The following is a 15,621-nucleotide window of genomic DNA, read 5'->3' on the forward strand; positions in this document are numbered from 1 at the left end:
CAGCCTCAGCCCTGACTCCGTGGCGGAGGGAGAGCACGCTGCCCTGTCTTCACGGTGATGCTCCACTTGACCCTGGGAGGAGGGCATTCGAGGCAGAAGACGGGGATGCAGGTGAGAGCCGCCTGTTCTCTGGCTTCTCGCGCATCAGGTGTGTTCAGACTAGAGCTTCCTGTGGTCATCGTTACTGTGTATGGCTTTGGCCATTGAAGTAAGGTATGAAACAGAAACATGATAATATTAGAAAGGAAGGCAAAATTGTCCTAATTTGCAGGTAATAAAGAACCTTGTTGGGAGGAAGACCTAACTTACGACCCGTGTGAACCCACAGAGCAGCTCGCCTGAGGTGGTATAAGAGGAAATTTGAACAGAAAAAATACCATGGTTCAGGATAAGAAAGATTAAATATTACAGATAAAATGATAGTCACTCCCAAGTTAACTTAGTAGTTTACTATTCTTCCTGCCAAAATTTCAGTGGGCTTAAAAGTCCCCTCTGGAGGGAAAAATAAGTAAGAATACTGAATAGATTTTTAAGGCCGGTCTTCTGATGTGTGAACACAGTCCCAAACTATTGTAATTACGGTAGGGTGCTGGACCGAGGCCAGCAGGTCAGGGAAGAGAGTGGTCCTAACTAGACTGCATCTCACCTGCGCTTCAGGGCGGGGAGGGGACAGGTCAAGGCAGTGATCCTGGGCAGGATGTTTAAGGTTTGGAAGGGTCTGCTTAGCCCCTGTGAAAATGTCAGGTATGTATCAATTAGAGTTAACGTAAAAAGAAATCAAACCCTAGAAAATAGGAAAGATGGCCGAAATTAGTACTGATCAACTCAGGTGGCAGGGGGCTGTGACTCCGAGGTTGCAGGGAGAAAATCACGAAGGGCAGGGCGCTGGGCCACACGGCCAGCCACGTAGCATGTGGACAGGCCCCAAAGAGAACACAGCCACACCGGGTGGCCTGCGGGTGATGTGACACCTGAGCGGTGAATTGCTTCATTCTTCAACTCTGAAGAGTCAGAAACGGGAACACGCTTGTGGTTTTTCATTTTCCTGAACGTGCCCCGCGTGCTTTCCCCCGTTTTCCCACGGTTGGTGGGCCCTCGAGATGGATGCAGGCCCTGTCCGCTGCTGCCCTCCCACCCCCCATCTCCGTGGAGATCCCCCCAGGGCAGGGCTTCTCAGGCTTTGACGTGCAGGGTCTTGTTAAGATAAAGACTCAGTGGTTCCCAGCGGGGCCCGAGGTGCTGCATTTCTAAGCAGCTCCCCGGAGATGCCGGTGCTGTTGCAGGGATGGTCAGGGCCCCGAGTCTGCTGGGGGTGGGGGCAGGGGCAGGAAAGGGAGGTGGGCTCTTTCTGTAAGGGCTTGGCTTCGAGCAGCTTTGCAGCTGCGCCTGTGAAGGACCGCTTCCCGAGGGCACGGTGAGCCTGTCGCTCTGACTTCCCCCGCATTCCCCGCTGAGCCACGTCCGCCACAGCCATGGTGGTTGAGGGTACGAGGACGGGTGTGGATGGGCGGCTCGGCTTTTCCCGTGGCTCATGGAACCGGCTCACACTTCCCTTGCGATCACAGCTTGTTTGTGGAGCTCGGGGTCCAGTTCATCTGACTCACATCGAGCTTTTTGCCCCTGTGGCTGCGTTGCCCAGTGAGAAGCAGGCCGCGTTCCCTTCACTTAGTTACACCTCGTGTTCCGCCTTCCTCCCTTGACCTGAAAGGCTGAGGTCACCCCAGCTGCCTGCCCTTGACCTCCTTGCCTGCCAGCCGGGACTCAGTCGGTTTGGGGGCCGCCCACCCCATTTCTTCAGGGCCATGGGTACCCCCTCGAGGGAACTGTGGACAGATCCCCGCTGGCTGACTGGCCCTGGGCATCCAGAAACTCGGGGGCCTGGAGGTGTGAATGCCTTGGGGGGTGAGGTGTCCTGATGATCATGCTGCGGGGATGGGGGAGATGGTTGGGGAGGGGGTCTGCATCGCTGGTGTGGAGCAGGCCAGGAAGAGAGCTTGGGGGAGGGAACCTGGACTCGGGCAGGGGAGGGTCCAGGGCCACGAGATTTAACCGTTGGCACCAGAGAGCTAGGTTCTGGGGCTGCGCTGACCAGTACAGGAGCTGCTGGTCACGTGGGGCCAGTTAACATTCAAATCAATCAAAAGTCAAAGTGAAAACCGCACTCAAGGTCTCAGTAGTTCCACAGGGCCAGTGGCTACCCGTTTGGACAGTGCAGATGAAGACCATCTCCATCAGCACAGAAGGTTCTACTGGACAAAGCTTTTCTAAACAAGAGCCATCGGGAGTGAGGGGGCCTCTTGGGTCACCTTGCAGGAGGCCCCGTGAAAATGGACTTGTCTTTGCAGCCCTGTGGTGGCGTCAGGAGTTCCTCCGTCTTTGTTCTGTCTGTGTCCTGAGTGGGGTGGGAGTGAGCTCCCCGTTGTCCCACACATCACAGAAGCCGTGAGTGAGCTCCCAGAGCCTGTGGCTGGCCCACACATGTGGCACGTCAGCAGCAGGACCAGCCCTGGAGCTGGGGTGGCTCCCTCAGTTGTCCAGGCCTTACCTGACACCTGGTTGTCCCGGCAGGGCCTCCGCTGACAGGAGCCCCAGAGGAGATCGGGCACGGGACACACTTCTGCGGGCCCGAGTTGGAGCTATTCCGGAACTTCTGATCTGATCTTCCTACAGGAGCAAATCGAGGCTGTGTGACAGGTTTTCACCCCTTGTCCCTGACCAGACTTGACAGTGAACACCCACCTTCCTAATCCTTTTTAAAATTTATTGTGTAAATGCGTGCTTGCAGCAAACAAAATTCAAACAGTATGGAAGCGTGGAAGGTAAGAATTGAGAGTCTTCCTCTCCACTCCATCGCAGCCACCACCCACCTCCTGGGGGGCCCCGGAGATGCCCCGCTCATCACACGGCACACGCAGTGGGCCTGCGCTGCAGAGATGGACTTGCCTCCTTTGTTCCTCACCGCACCCTAGGGCTGCCGCTTTCAGCTGCATCATAGCCCACGGCGTGACCATAACGTCATTTATTTAAATGCCATGAAGCAGTGTGCCGTTCTTTTGCTGCTAAAATTAATGCTGCAGTGGCGTACATGTATCACTGGGTGAGTATCTCTGTAACGTAAATTCCTAGGTAGGTAATTGCTAAGTCAGAAAGCAGGTGCATTCTTAATTTAGGAAGACAAGCTCTATCTGCCTTACCCTCTGGAGGCCTGGCGCAGCGGACGGTTCCCGCGGTGATGGGCCCACGCGAGCGCCCCCTGCCCGCCAACCTGACCTCGGCTCACGTGGCTCCGTGGAGATGGTGGCGATTTCAGGGCCGTCAGGAGCCCAGGTGTGGACTACGAGAAAACACTTGGTTTTGAAACAGAAGCACGGATTCTTTTCCCAGTGTCTGGAGAAGAGGGGATTCACGGAATCGTAACGAAGTGGAAACTTCCAGAACTGAAGCTTCCAAGTCAGCGGCACTGTCCAGGCCTCTGCTGGTTTGTTCTCCGAGAGCCACCGCGGCAAGTATTCGTGTTCATCAGGAAAGCACGCTTCTTGCCCAGGAAATGAGCGGACATGGGGGTGGTTTGGGGCCGTCTGGGCAGGGCCGTTCCTCAGCTCCTGGAAGGGAGTCCACGCAAACACAGTGCGGGCCAGGCCTGGGGAACTGGATGCCCAGACTTGGGCCAGACAGGAGGCACCTTCTGGAAACTGAGTTGGGCCCGAGCCCTGGGACTCATGCTGCCACGGGGGCTTGGTTTGCGGGTATCACTGCCGAGCGAGGCTGAGGCCGGGCGGTCCTCCTCTTGGACTCTGTGCCTGGCATCATGCCAGACCCTGGCCCTTAACGCGGATGCGGGCCATCTACCGGGGGCCAGAGGCCATCACGTCAGGGCCCAGCCAGCCTCCAGGAGGTGGAGGTACCCTCAGACCGGCCCGCACGACCCCACGACGGCTGAGTCCGATGCGCTCACAGGTCCACGGGGCAGAAGGGCCATCTTTGCGGGGAGGACTGTGGGTGAATTTTATTTTCTTCCCTTCACCCTTCTGCATTTTCCAGTTTTTCTGTAACATGTATTCTTGTTAATGGAAGAGAAACCAAAACTCCATTATTTGTCTGTGAGTTGAAGAAACAGGCCCTCCTTGTACCAAAGTGGAGGTCCCACGCCTTCAGGCGCCAGGAGCGAGCCCAGCCCTGACCTCAGGTCCCTGAGCATCCTCTGAGCTGCAGAGAGAACTCCTGCTCCTTCGGGGGCGCAGGTTGAGGAAGGGAAGTGGCCAGTGCTTCTTGGGCTGCCCCAGCCCCTGGGCACCCAGCAGATGGTGGTGACTGAGGTCAGATGAGAGATAAAGGTAGTTCCTGCATTTGGGACCTGGCAGCATCCTAGGGGTGTCAGCTCTGTGCTGTGAGAGGCCTCCTGCCACTGCTGGACCCCGGGAGGTGCAGGAATAGGGTCATGTTCTGTAACGTAACAGGGCAGGGGCCGGACCCACCAGGAGACCTTCAGTCGGGGTGTCTGTAGCCCGCAGGGCCTCATCTTGAGCCGTGTGACTGGACAGTAGCTGTACCACTGCCTCCTGCTGTCCCACCGCCCCCCCATCCTTTGTGCCCCGCGGGCTGCTATGCCTGAGGCCGGGGTCCCGGGGAATGGGCCCCACTGCGCTCCAGCCTGGTGTGTGGGGAGGGGCTCTTTCTGTGCATTTATCCCCCAACTTCCTTTAAGGTGGGTTTGTATTTTTACCTGTTTTAGGACAGCAGAAACCAAAGCTCAGCTCTGTTTCAAGACTTCCCAGAAGGGAGAGTTGGGACCCTGGGCCTGGGTGTCCGTCTGCGCCTGCCCAGGCTCGGCCACCAGCAGCTGCCCCTCCCGCACAGGCCGAGGCACAGAGGGGGTGTGTGGAGATTACATTTGAGCCTCTCTTTTGAACTTAACTTAGTTTCTCAGGGTCTGAAGCTCTGAAGAAAACTGCAGAGCTCATGAGCTTTTTTCACTTTCTGTGTAAGTTCTTCAGACTCAACTTTTCCCTTTCTTCTTTTTGAAAGAACAAAACATCCCCTGGGGAAGCGAGTCTGGTGTCACGTCTCAGAGAAGCTGCTGGAAGACGTTCTTCCAGGGCTCTCCGTTCAGTCCTCTCAAACGGGGTGGCGCTGTGGCTCCCATCACTGCCAGGGCAGGAGGCTCGAGGTTGTATGTCCCCCGTCCTTCCCGCAGGCAGTAGGTCAGACCTCCTGGTCCCCTCAGGCCCGAGGAAGGAGCTTGCGCAAAGGCCCTCCAGGGGTTGTATTTCTTTAAGAAATACTGTGATGTGCTTTAGTTCTTTTTTCAGATTTAAAATTGATATTGTTAAAATTTGGGGGGAAAAGCAAAAGTATAAAGGGAAAAATACAGTCATTCAATTTATAGGATTTTTTAAAAACTCCATTAGACGTCATTATGTGTACAATCTCCCAGTTTGTCAAGAGATTACTTTTTTCTCCAACCAGATGAAAAGGCCTGATTCAAAGGCCCCAAGTAGGGTTGCTCTTGACATTATTTGTTCTTTGCTCCAGTGCACTTAAAACGCCATTGCCAGGGTCCAGTGCAGCCGCTGATCTGAGGCCTGCACCCTGTCGGGAGGCAGAAGCCCTGGGCAGTGCTGGGCTTCAGCCTGAGCCGGGCTTGGGGTCGGCCATGTGCGTGCTGCCCTTGACCGCCATGGTGCAGACCAGCAGCTGTGAGGGTGGCAGGAGCTGCAGCTGCGTCTCTTGACGCATTTGGTGGATCTTCCATCGAGGGCCTCGAAGGGTTGCTTGCCCGAAGGCTCAGGAGAACCCTTCACGGCCACTGTCCGTGAACGTGCAGCTGGGGGGGTGGCCCAGGTTCCTCGTTTCTGGACACGGTGGCTGCCCTCTGGACTTGGGGTCAGCGGGAGTCGGGGGCTTGGCTCTGTTTCTGAATCTGACGATTGCTTGGGAAGTGCTGGGCTTCTAGGAGGCGCAGGGGCCCTTCCTGGGGCCCTGGCCTTTGACCTCAGTTTGGCTCAGGTGATTGGGGATGTCCTGGGGGGCTTCCCGATGCTGGGGTCTGGCTTCCTGTTGGGGGGAGCATGCAGGTCCCCCACCCACACTGTTGGGGTGACGCCCCTGCAAGGTCCCGAGCTAGCAGCTGCCATTCGGCCTGCACCTGTGTGTGTGAGCAGAGGCCTTCAGAACCGGTCTGCACATTCCCTGGGACGTGAGCGTCTTTGCCGTTGGAGTTCTCCTCCGGCCTCCAGGACCCCACCCCTGTCTGCTGTCAGAGCCCTGGGTTGTCACCGCCACCCCGCTTCCTGAGTACGCTCAGCCCCGGCCCTGGGCTCCTCCCTGACCTGCCTCCAGCCTTGGCCCCCGGGTGTCTTTAGGTGCAAACGTTGCTCACTCCCTGGCACTGCCCCTTTGCCCACGAGGTGAAGCCCGGATCCCTGGGACCCATGCCAGCGCCACCTGCCTCTGCTCCACCAGCCTCGGGTCATCCCTGCCACTCCCTCCCCCTCCGGAAGCCCCGGCCCCACCTGCTCTCCGCCTGGTAGTGTTTGGCACAAGCATCTCCTGCATTAAAAGCCTCGCTGGCATTGCTGCCGTGGCTGCTTCCCCAGGTGCCCTGTGGCTCTGCTGCCTGATTCCGTGTCCGGGGTCTCCTCCCCTCTCCTAGCTGGGAGTCCCACAGGCCTTTCCAGGATTTTGCAGACTGCAGGGTACACAGTAGGTGCATACTTCATGTCTGGAGACCATCTGCACAGGGCTGCCGGGCACCTGCAGCAGCAGCTGGAGTGGAGCTGGAGCTCTTGACGCCCGTGCCAGGGCCTGGCAGTAACTCCCTCGATCACAGCTGTGTGCACGCAGTTCCTGCAGCTGTTCTGACGCCTCCTGGTCGCTTGACTGAGCCGGGCATGAGCAGGCAGGGCTTCCAGGGCCCGGACCTGGAGGGGCTGCTGCTGAAACAGCGCCAAGTCCCCGGTGGCTGAGACCCCACGGTCGACGGTGAGGGGGGAGACCCCTAAGCCCTTTTTGCAGGACAGGTTTAATTTTAGGTGATTAAGCCTCCCAGCGTGGTCACAAAAGGGAGCGTAGTTTTGGAATTTGAGGCACATTATCCAATCGCTGAGTGCTTCGCAGCCCAGAGCCCAGGGAGGCAGAGGGCCCCTCGTTTCCCTAAATGCGCTGCCTGCTTGAGCTCGTGTGCAAAGACTGGTGCAAGCAGGGGCCTTGGGCCCCAGCGCTCTGTCCCCGGGGGCGTGGGCGCCAGTTGGCGGTGCAGAGGAAGGCAGAGTTGCTTCACCCCCTGCCTCCCCACCCAAGTTCCTCACTGGGGCGCTGTCCGCCCAAGGAGGGGTCAGGGTGTGCGGTGCTCCTGGCCCTGTTGATCGGTTCTGCCGTGCTTTACCCTGTGCCCAGCACATTGCCGTTGCCCGCATTTCACAGACGAGGAAACAGGCTCAGAGAGGTGAAGCCGCTTGCCCAAGGATGCACAGGTGGGAGGGAGCTGAGCCGAGATTCAAGCCCAGACCACCTGGCTCCAGGGGCCTTGCTCTGACCAGGGTGCCCACAGCCCAAGGGCAGGGATGACCTGCAGGCCGGAATTGGCCCGTGGATGTGTTCAGCTTCGTGGTGGTTTTATTTATTTTTCACTGAGTTAGCTGTCAGCACTAAAGGTCAGGAGATGGCACACAGCAATCTCGTTTCTAGCTCTCCTCGATGCGTCCGCAGCTCTGCGGGTTCTGACCTGGACCCCGTGGGAGCTGTCGCCTGGAGGGAAAGGACCACGGCCAAGGCCACCCGCTCAGGGGAGGCTGCCCCGTCCCTGCAGGGCCCAGCGCTTGGGGTGTTCGCTGCGTCCCTGGCCAGGCAGGAGCCCGCGTTACTCCAGAGCAGTGAGAAGCCGGCCCTGCCCGGCCACCGTGCCCTTCTGCTGCCTGGTCCCTCCCCAAGGCCTCCGGGCCCGTCCGTACCTGGAATTTCAGACTCACCAATGTGGGCGAAGCCTTGGCTGCTCCCGTCTCACGGGAGTTCACTGCCACGTGGTCTTTGTAAAGCCTGAGGCTTCACAGAATAGATGTTGAGTCTCTGACAAATTTCTCTTAGGGCCTTAAGATTTGACAACCCCAAGGATTATTTCTAGCCTTCGAGCCTTTGCCGGGGGACACGTTAGTCCTTTGTGTATGGGTCAGCGTGCCCGCCTCATGGGCCTTGAAACCCAGAAATAAATGCCACTCACATGAGGCCCAGAGTTCTGGTTCCCAGTACTTTGCTTTCTTTCAGTTTTACTTCCCCTGATTTGGGGAGAATAAAGATGGCACCGTTCTTACCTTAATGAAAACATGTAAAGTCATATCTCTCTAGAAATAATTCTGAAGTGTTTGTATGAGAATGGAGAAGGCCGTGGAAGTTTCTGTGGGGAGTGGGCAAGGAGAGTTACGTTCTGCTGTTACATAGCTTTGGGGTGTTCCACTTGTTCCAAGTTTTCGTGACTTTGTTCACTAGAACATCTAATACAATTTAGTATAATTACATGAGAAAGTTTTAACAAACGTGTGTTAGAATGACACTCCCAGAATACTCTCAGGAACGTTCTGTGCACAGGGCCCTCCTGGAGGGAATGCATTTGTGAGACCACTGGGGTAGTGGCTGTGAAAGATGCGGCGTTCCATAGGGAAGCGTAGCTGTGTCATCCAGGTCTGTGTCCCCTCCCCCGGTCGGGGGTGGGGGCAGTGCAGCAGGCGCTCTGGGGCCTAGGCGGATGGTCACTCTGGGGCCTCTGCAGGGACCGGGCTGCCAGGGCTTCAGCAGGTGGTGCTTTGGGGCCCCAGGGCTGGAAAGGAGTCGCCAGCCTGCCCCACAGAAATACACTGTGAGCCACACTAAAAAAGGCAAATGAGAGACACATGGAATTCATTTTTATATATTTCATTTAACCCAGTTACCCAAAATGCTATCATTTCAATATGCAATCAATATAAAAAAATTATTGCAGATATTTTGCATTCTTTTGTTTTTCTATACCAAGTTTTCAGAATCTGGTGTGTGCTCCCCTGGGAGCCACCCCAGTTCCCACCACCAGCCACATGGCAGGTGCCTGGCAGCCGGCATGGCTGGGGGCAGCGCAGGAGCAGGCCTCTCTGAGTCCAGAGAGGAAAACATCTGAGTGGCCAGCTTCAGAGAGGCCATCCTGCCCAGTCTGACTCCGGCGGACCTCCCTCTTCTGAAAAACCCTGGCAGAAACGTCGGTCTGCAGGCCGACGGGGCAGAGCAGGAAGCCCAGAGACCAGAATGCTGACCGTGAGGTTTTCATCCGAGTGGTTCCTTCTCTTTTGGCTTAGCTGTACTTGAATTGTCTCTAGGGTGCAGAAGTTTACCGTTAAAATTATTTTACGTACATATTTCAGTGAAAAGAATGAAGGCTGAAGGGGGCCTCCCCCCACCTCCCAGTTTTCATGACACCCTCAAGCTCCTAGGCCTTTAACGTCAACATGGTTATTTTTACTCCCGAGCTTCGCGGGGTAAAAAGTTCTAAAGTGAAGGTGCTCGTAGCAACCAGCTCGCCCACATGCCACGTCCCCTTTATTAGGGGATCCTGCTAAGTGCTTTGACTTGTAATGAAAATATTGTGACTAGGGAGTGAAAATATTGTGGCAAGCCAGAGAATTTCAGGTTGCCATGGAGACCTTCCCCTGGCTGTCCTCAGTGAGGTGGGCTTGGCTGCAGGTGCTGCTGCAGGCGGCCGCTTGGCTTTGTTTCAGCTTGTTTGGGGCCCTGTCGTTCCACAGCTCGTGGGCAGTTTGGGGCCTCAGCGCGAGGAGCTGCCAGACGGGGCGTCTCTGTTCGCCCTTTCGTGTCTTTGGGGCTGTGTGAGGGGCTGCGTGAGAGTGAAGCTTTCGCGGGGGCGCCGGGCGTCCAGGAGTGACAGCTGGCTGTTGGCACATGGCTCTGTGTCCTCCAGCAGGTCATGCGCTAATGGACCGGCGAGCAGGCAGCCCTGTTCTGGACGAACCCAGCCATCCCTGTCCTGAAACCTGCCTTAAGCTTCATCCAGGGAGAGCTGGAAATAGAGGGTCTGAACCAGGACATCGGGGAGGCGGCCTCCTGCTCCCCGACGGTGGGGCTTTGTCTTGGCAGGGGCGTGAGCCTTGCTGGGTGGCGCGCAGCCAGAGCTGGCCCAGGCAGTTTGCTGGGAAAAGAAGGAAGGAAAAAAGCACCTATGGGAAAGTATGCCTTGCCCAAGTCTGCTCACTTTGATGATGAAAAAGTAGGGGGACATCTCCTCCAACCCAGGAATACTCAGCCTTTCTTTCCTGGGGACCTTCCCCGCTGCTGTTTTTGAACAGGACCTGAGACCCCAGGGCGGGCTCGCTGCACTCAGCCCGCGGACCCTGGGCAGCCGGACAGAGGCCTCGGCTCTGACTGGCCTCTGCTGCTCTGGGGTGTGACGGGCTTGGTGGCTGGTGCCCGAGTATGAGTCCCTGCCCCTTCCCTTCTGTGCAGGGCCCCCAGAGACCGACAGCCCGCTCTGCCTCCCCTACAAGACGCTGGTCTCCACGGTCGGAAGCATGGTGTTCAGTGAGGGCGAGGCCCAGCGGCTCATCGAGATCCTGTCCGAGAAAGCAGGTGTCGTCCAGGACACGTGGCATAAGGTGCGCCCTCCCCCCACCCCAGCGGCCAGTGAGTGGCAGTGGTTTCCTGGTCTTGGGCCCCGGCCTCCCCTGGTTGGTGCCCCGCAGGCTGGCCGCACCCGCCTTGACAAGCTGCACGGAGTGTTCCTGGAACACCTCCGCTTGCCTCTCGGCAGAACTCTGTCCCCCTCCCCAGGTCGGGCTGCGTGACTCACCTGCAGATGCTTCTGCTTCAGCTGCAGCCCAGCCGCTGCAGCAGGAGGGCTGTTAAGGGCCGGGGTGGGGCGTCTGGGGGGCCAGGAGCTGGGCCCCGCTGGTTTGTGGCCGGAGCTCGGGCTCAGGAAGGAGGGTGTTTGTCTCTCTGGTTTCTCTCTGTCTGGTGCTTATGGCCACGAGCTGCCCCCAGGAGGTGCCGCAGGGCGTGTTTGTTCCTTAAACAGCTGGAAGTGTAGGTAACTTTGCTGGAGGATTTTGTGGCACCTCAGTGGTGAGAGATGTTGGGAGTGTCCTGAGGCCACTGGGGTCACCCCCCCCCCGCCCCAGCCCTTGCTGAGTGGTGACGGGTCCTGCGGTCACAGGAGCTCCTCGCTCAGTGAGCGTTGGGCCATCTCCTGGGCCTGAAGTGGCCGGAGGTCAAGGTGGCCACTCCCCTCCAACAAGAGAGGCCTGAACTCAGCTCAGGCCACTGTCCCCAGGTACCTACCCCCCACCCCCACCCCGCGCCCGGGCCCCCACGCTTCAGCTGGCAGCCTGCAGGCCGCCCCCAGCAGCTGAGGGATGGGCACCAAGCCAGAGATGATGGCCGATGGCCCCCAGCAGGCCGGGAAGAGGCCCTGGCCACCATCGACCTGGGTTAGGGAAGCACCATGCTCCCACAACTACCCCAGGGGTCCGGAGCTTTGGGTCCGAGGCCTGGCCGACCAGGCGGCAGAGGCGGGGGCCGCCCCCAGAAGTGTGTGCCGTCGGGATGGTGCCGCTCCCGCACCGTCAGCCCGCCGCTCTGCTTTTGGGTCGGGGTCTGATGGTTGGGGTGAGTCTCAAGCCAGGCGTCTGCCCACCCCCATTAATGCGGCTCTGTGGGCATCTCTAGGCCACTCAGAAGGGTGACCCCGTGGCGATTCTGAAACGCCAGCTGGAAGAGAAGGAGAAGCTGCTGGCTACGGAGCAGGAGGACGCGGCCGCCGCCAAGAGCAAACTGAGGGAGCTCAACAAGGTAGGGCCGGCGCCGGGTCGGCCTGGGGGCTGTGGCTGCGTGAGGACCCCTGCACAGCGGGGTCCCTCTCGGGACTGGGAACACACGGGTGGGAGGGGACAGTCGGCTCCGTGGTTGTGGCCCCGTCTTTTTAGGGTGATGCCCTGAGAGGAGGGTGGGCACAGTGGGTCCCAGGGTCTTTTCTTGAGAATTGGAGCAAAAAGCCGTGGGGAGGGCTTAGCGGGGCTGCTGCCCCTTCCCTGCTGTCTGGGGAGCGGTTCCGTGGTGGTTCAGCACGTGACACGTATGTACCCAGTGAACACTGGTCTCGAGGGCCGTGCTGCCCCGACGGGCTGGGGCCTCGTTCAGGAGGGGTCGGCACGCGGCCGCTCCTTGTGAGGAGGAGGTCCGGGTCCCCTGCAGCGGGGCTGGTCCCTCCCCGTTTAAGCTGCCCTTCCCAGCATCGCGCCCTACGTGGCCCTCGCCCTGTCCCCTCCTCCTCCGCGGGCCAGCGGGCGCAGGGAGGCGGCCGGGGCCTCGGAACGTCCCACACGTCTGGGCGCCTGCGTCGCTCGCTCACGAGGTGTCAGAGTTTGTCCTGAGCAACGGCCGTGGCTCCAGGCCAGACGGGAAGGTTTGTTCAGTGGGGGACGGACGGGCGGCGGGAGCGGAAGACGAGGCTTTGCCGTGGTCGCTCCTGGTCAGGCTCCGCCCGGAGGCGGAAGGGGAAGGCCGGTCTCCGAGGCCTCCCCTAGGGCAGCCTCCTGCCCGGTGGGCTTCGTCCTCTCTCTCGGGAGTGTCCCTCGCGGCCTCGGGTTGCTGGTTGGATGCAGGGCGGCCGGAGCCACTCACCCTGCTCCCAAGAGCCGACTGCGCTTCCCTGCCCGCCCGGCTGCTGGCGCGTCGCAGGCCAGGAGCCTCTGCACCATGGAAGTGGGCCGTGAGTCACAGGCCTCCTGCCCCAAGGGCCCGCGGCCAGCAGCCACTGTGGAGTCTGTGGTTCTGGGGGCCGTTCTTCCGTATCCTCTTTCTGGACAACCTGAGAAAACGTGTTGACCCCCAGAATAAAGCTCACGTGAGAGGAAAGGGGAGTGACTGTTCTTGTGGCTGGTGGCTGTGTGGCTCCCCGGCCAGTTCCTCGTGCCGGGCCCTGAGGTTAGGGTGGGCTGGACATGTCGTGAGTGAGCAGGTGCAGCCTCTGACGGTGATGGTGGCCATTGCTGGGGTCTCCAGCCACCCCTTAGGTGCTGCTGCCCGTGCAGGAGACTTGCTGCTCCCCTCCGGGGCGGCCACTTGAGTTTCCAAACCCTAGCGCAGCTGCCCCACAGACCCCCCTCCCCCTCCCCGACCAGACGCATTTCCAGCCCTGCCCAGGCACAGTCTCCCTGCCGTGAGACACAGGCGCAGCCCCTGGGGCTCCAGGCCTTGGCTCTGAGGCGAGACGTCCGACGGTGCGTCCAGCCGGGGCCCTGCCTCCCCCACGCCATCCTCCTCCCTGAGCCGCAGGGGGTCTTCCCGGGCTCTCAGCGCTTACGCCGTCCTGGGAGGGCTGCCTCTTCACGTGCAGGTGGCTCCCAATCTTCAGACCCGAGTCTGCGTCCCGGCGCACCTGCTCCTCACTGCCTCCCCGGGGCCTCTCGTGCTCCTGCATTAGCCTCGAGCGCCCTTCACCGCTTGGCTCACTGGAAAGAGCCCCCTCCTTCAGGAAGCCCTCCAGGGCGGGGCCCCCATTTTCCTGTCTCAGCTCAGAGGTCATCTTGCCTGGCAGGGGCCACTGAGGCCCAGGCATCGCCATCTGTCCTTCTGTGCCCTGGAGTCCATGGATGCTGAGTCCCTGCATTTCTCTGTTGAGAGTTTCAAGCAGAGCGGAGGGGATTCCACTGCTGTGCCACGTCTCCCAACCCAGCACCGTTGAGTAAAGTTATATGAGAAACTTCTGAGAATGTAGAAGTTCCGATTAACTTGATCTTCCCAGGAGCTGGGGGGTGGATAGGATCCGCGTTTCATGTTTAGTTCCTGTCACGATTTCTTTGTCCTTGTAGAGAAGTTTTTATGGTTGCAAAAGAGGGTTTTGGTGAATTCCTTTTCTCGTGGTCTGTGGCTAAAGGACACAGAGGCCGTGTGGACCGTCTGCCAGATCAAGTGGGCGCCTTGCAAGTGAGTGAAGTCAACGGAGTTGGGTTCAAAGACCATTCCGGGCACCAGTTCACGGGCTCGGGCGTCCTGAGACCTCCGTCCTGGTTTCTGAGCATCTTCGGGGACGTGTTCAGGGATTTGAGGAACCACACGTGGCTCCGGAGCCGTCCTTCTGGAAAACCGTCTTTCCAGCTGTCATCTGCTTGGGCACCAGGGCCTCTGTCCCGAGGTGACACTCTGGGCTGGACCCCATCCTGTCCTCACTCGGGCCCGAGAGGCTGGGCTCCGAATCCTCGGTGGACAAGGAGACCCTCAGGGCGGGGGTGCTCCAGTCCACGCCTCAGCCGCCTCGGGAGACTCACGGTGCGGGGCTCGCTTGGCCTGGGGAGCAGAGCGAGTTTCTGGGCTGGTGGTGTCGTGACGGTGCCTCCCAGCTCAGTCAGAGGAAACGGGGCTCCGGCCCCCACCAGCGGGTGTGCCTTTCAAGAAAATAAGCCCGACCATTGCAACTGAACTAAGAATTTGACAGATAGGAGGAGTCCTGGGATTCTGAGCTCCTAGAAGAAAGAGAAGCCGTGGAGGATGAAACAAATGCCCCCGAGGAAAATCTGGCCTGCCTTTGCCTTTAAAAAGTCCCAGGGGCAAAAGGAAGGGAAATCCCATTGAATCCTGGTGGCCTTGGGACCCTGTCCCAGGAGACTGGGACCTTTACACCCTGAGCCGGGTGGATGCCCAGAACTGCCCGAGGCCTGCTCAGCGTGGGGAAAGCCGTCCCCAGACCTACGCTCAGCCTCTGGGCGTCCGGCATGGTGGGCAGAGGGCCACCTCTGTGTGGCCGTGAGGGCGTCTCTGTGCTTGTTTCTTCATCAGGGGCTGGACCGTGTACTTAGGGGCCTCCGTTCTGCTTGGGGTGGGGTGGCAGGCATGGGTCAGAGGAAGCCTGCCGGAGCCCTGAGTCCCCGCCGAGCGGCCAGCTCAGCCAGAGGAGGGGCGCCTCGCACACCATCCCTTCTGGGACCCTCGTGGGCTCACAGGGCCCCAGGTTCCTGCCCATCCTGTCGCTTAGGGCTGCTCTCAGCCTTCGAAAGCGTGTCCTCCCCGAGGCTCTGTGAGCTCAGCTTCAAACCAGAGATGGGGAGCCTCGCCTTACTGAGAGGATTGAAGGAACGAGACACATGCGTGTTCCAGACTGGCCTCTGCCCCTGTGGGCCCTCACCCAGGGCACAGCCAGGAAGAGGATTGTCTTTGAAGAGCAGGGCCAGGGGTCCCGGATGGTCCCAGGGAACGCCAGGCATGCAGAGCTGCCCTGGCACCCAGCGGCCACCCGCTCAGCCCAGCCCTTCCCTGGCCTCCGGTTCTGCCCCATCTCAGACGGGAGGGACCCTCTGGCCCTTTGGGGTGGACCTCCCTAGCATCCCGGCCTGGAGAAGAGGAGGCTTTCCCGCTTCTCTGGTCCACTGCCCAGGACAGGGAGGGGCCTTGAATCTCGTGGGACTTGTGCCCCAGTCTGGCTAGAGGCCCCCTTGACAGAGAGCACCCCCACCCGGGGGCCGGTGCACGGACCCCTCCTCACACTATCACTTCCTGCTCCCCCGTGGTTTCCGTCCACTGCCATTCCTTCTGCGTTGATGGAGACCCCGTCCTTCGGCCAGCCTTTCCCACCCTGCGCTCTGCCCCTGCCTGAGG

General features: G+C 59.5%; 1 protein-coding gene across 3 annotated transcripts in view; it reads left to right on the forward strand.

The window, feature by feature from the left end:
* Nucleotides 1-15,621, forward strand: part of RRBP1 (ribosome binding protein 1) — a 58,417-nt gene that overhangs the window by 24,168 nt on the left and 18,628 nt on the right. For all 3 annotated transcript variants that reach the window (XM_061209665.1, XM_061209664.1, XM_061209663.1), the window contains exons 3-4: nt 10,480-10,628; nt 11,698-11,820. In XM_061209665.1, coding sequence (XP_061065648.1) covers nt 10,480-10,628; nt 11,698-11,820 — 272 coding nt within the window. The remainder of the gene's footprint in view (nt 1-10,479; nt 10,629-11,697; nt 11,821-15,621) is intronic.

The sequence above is a fragment of the Eubalaena glacialis genome, chromosome 13, assembly GCF_028564815.1.
Source record: "Eubalaena glacialis isolate mEubGla1 chromosome 13, mEubGla1.1.hap2.+ XY, whole genome shotgun sequence".
Lineage (NCBI taxonomy): Eukaryota > Metazoa > Chordata > Mammalia > Artiodactyla > Balaenidae > Eubalaena > Eubalaena glacialis.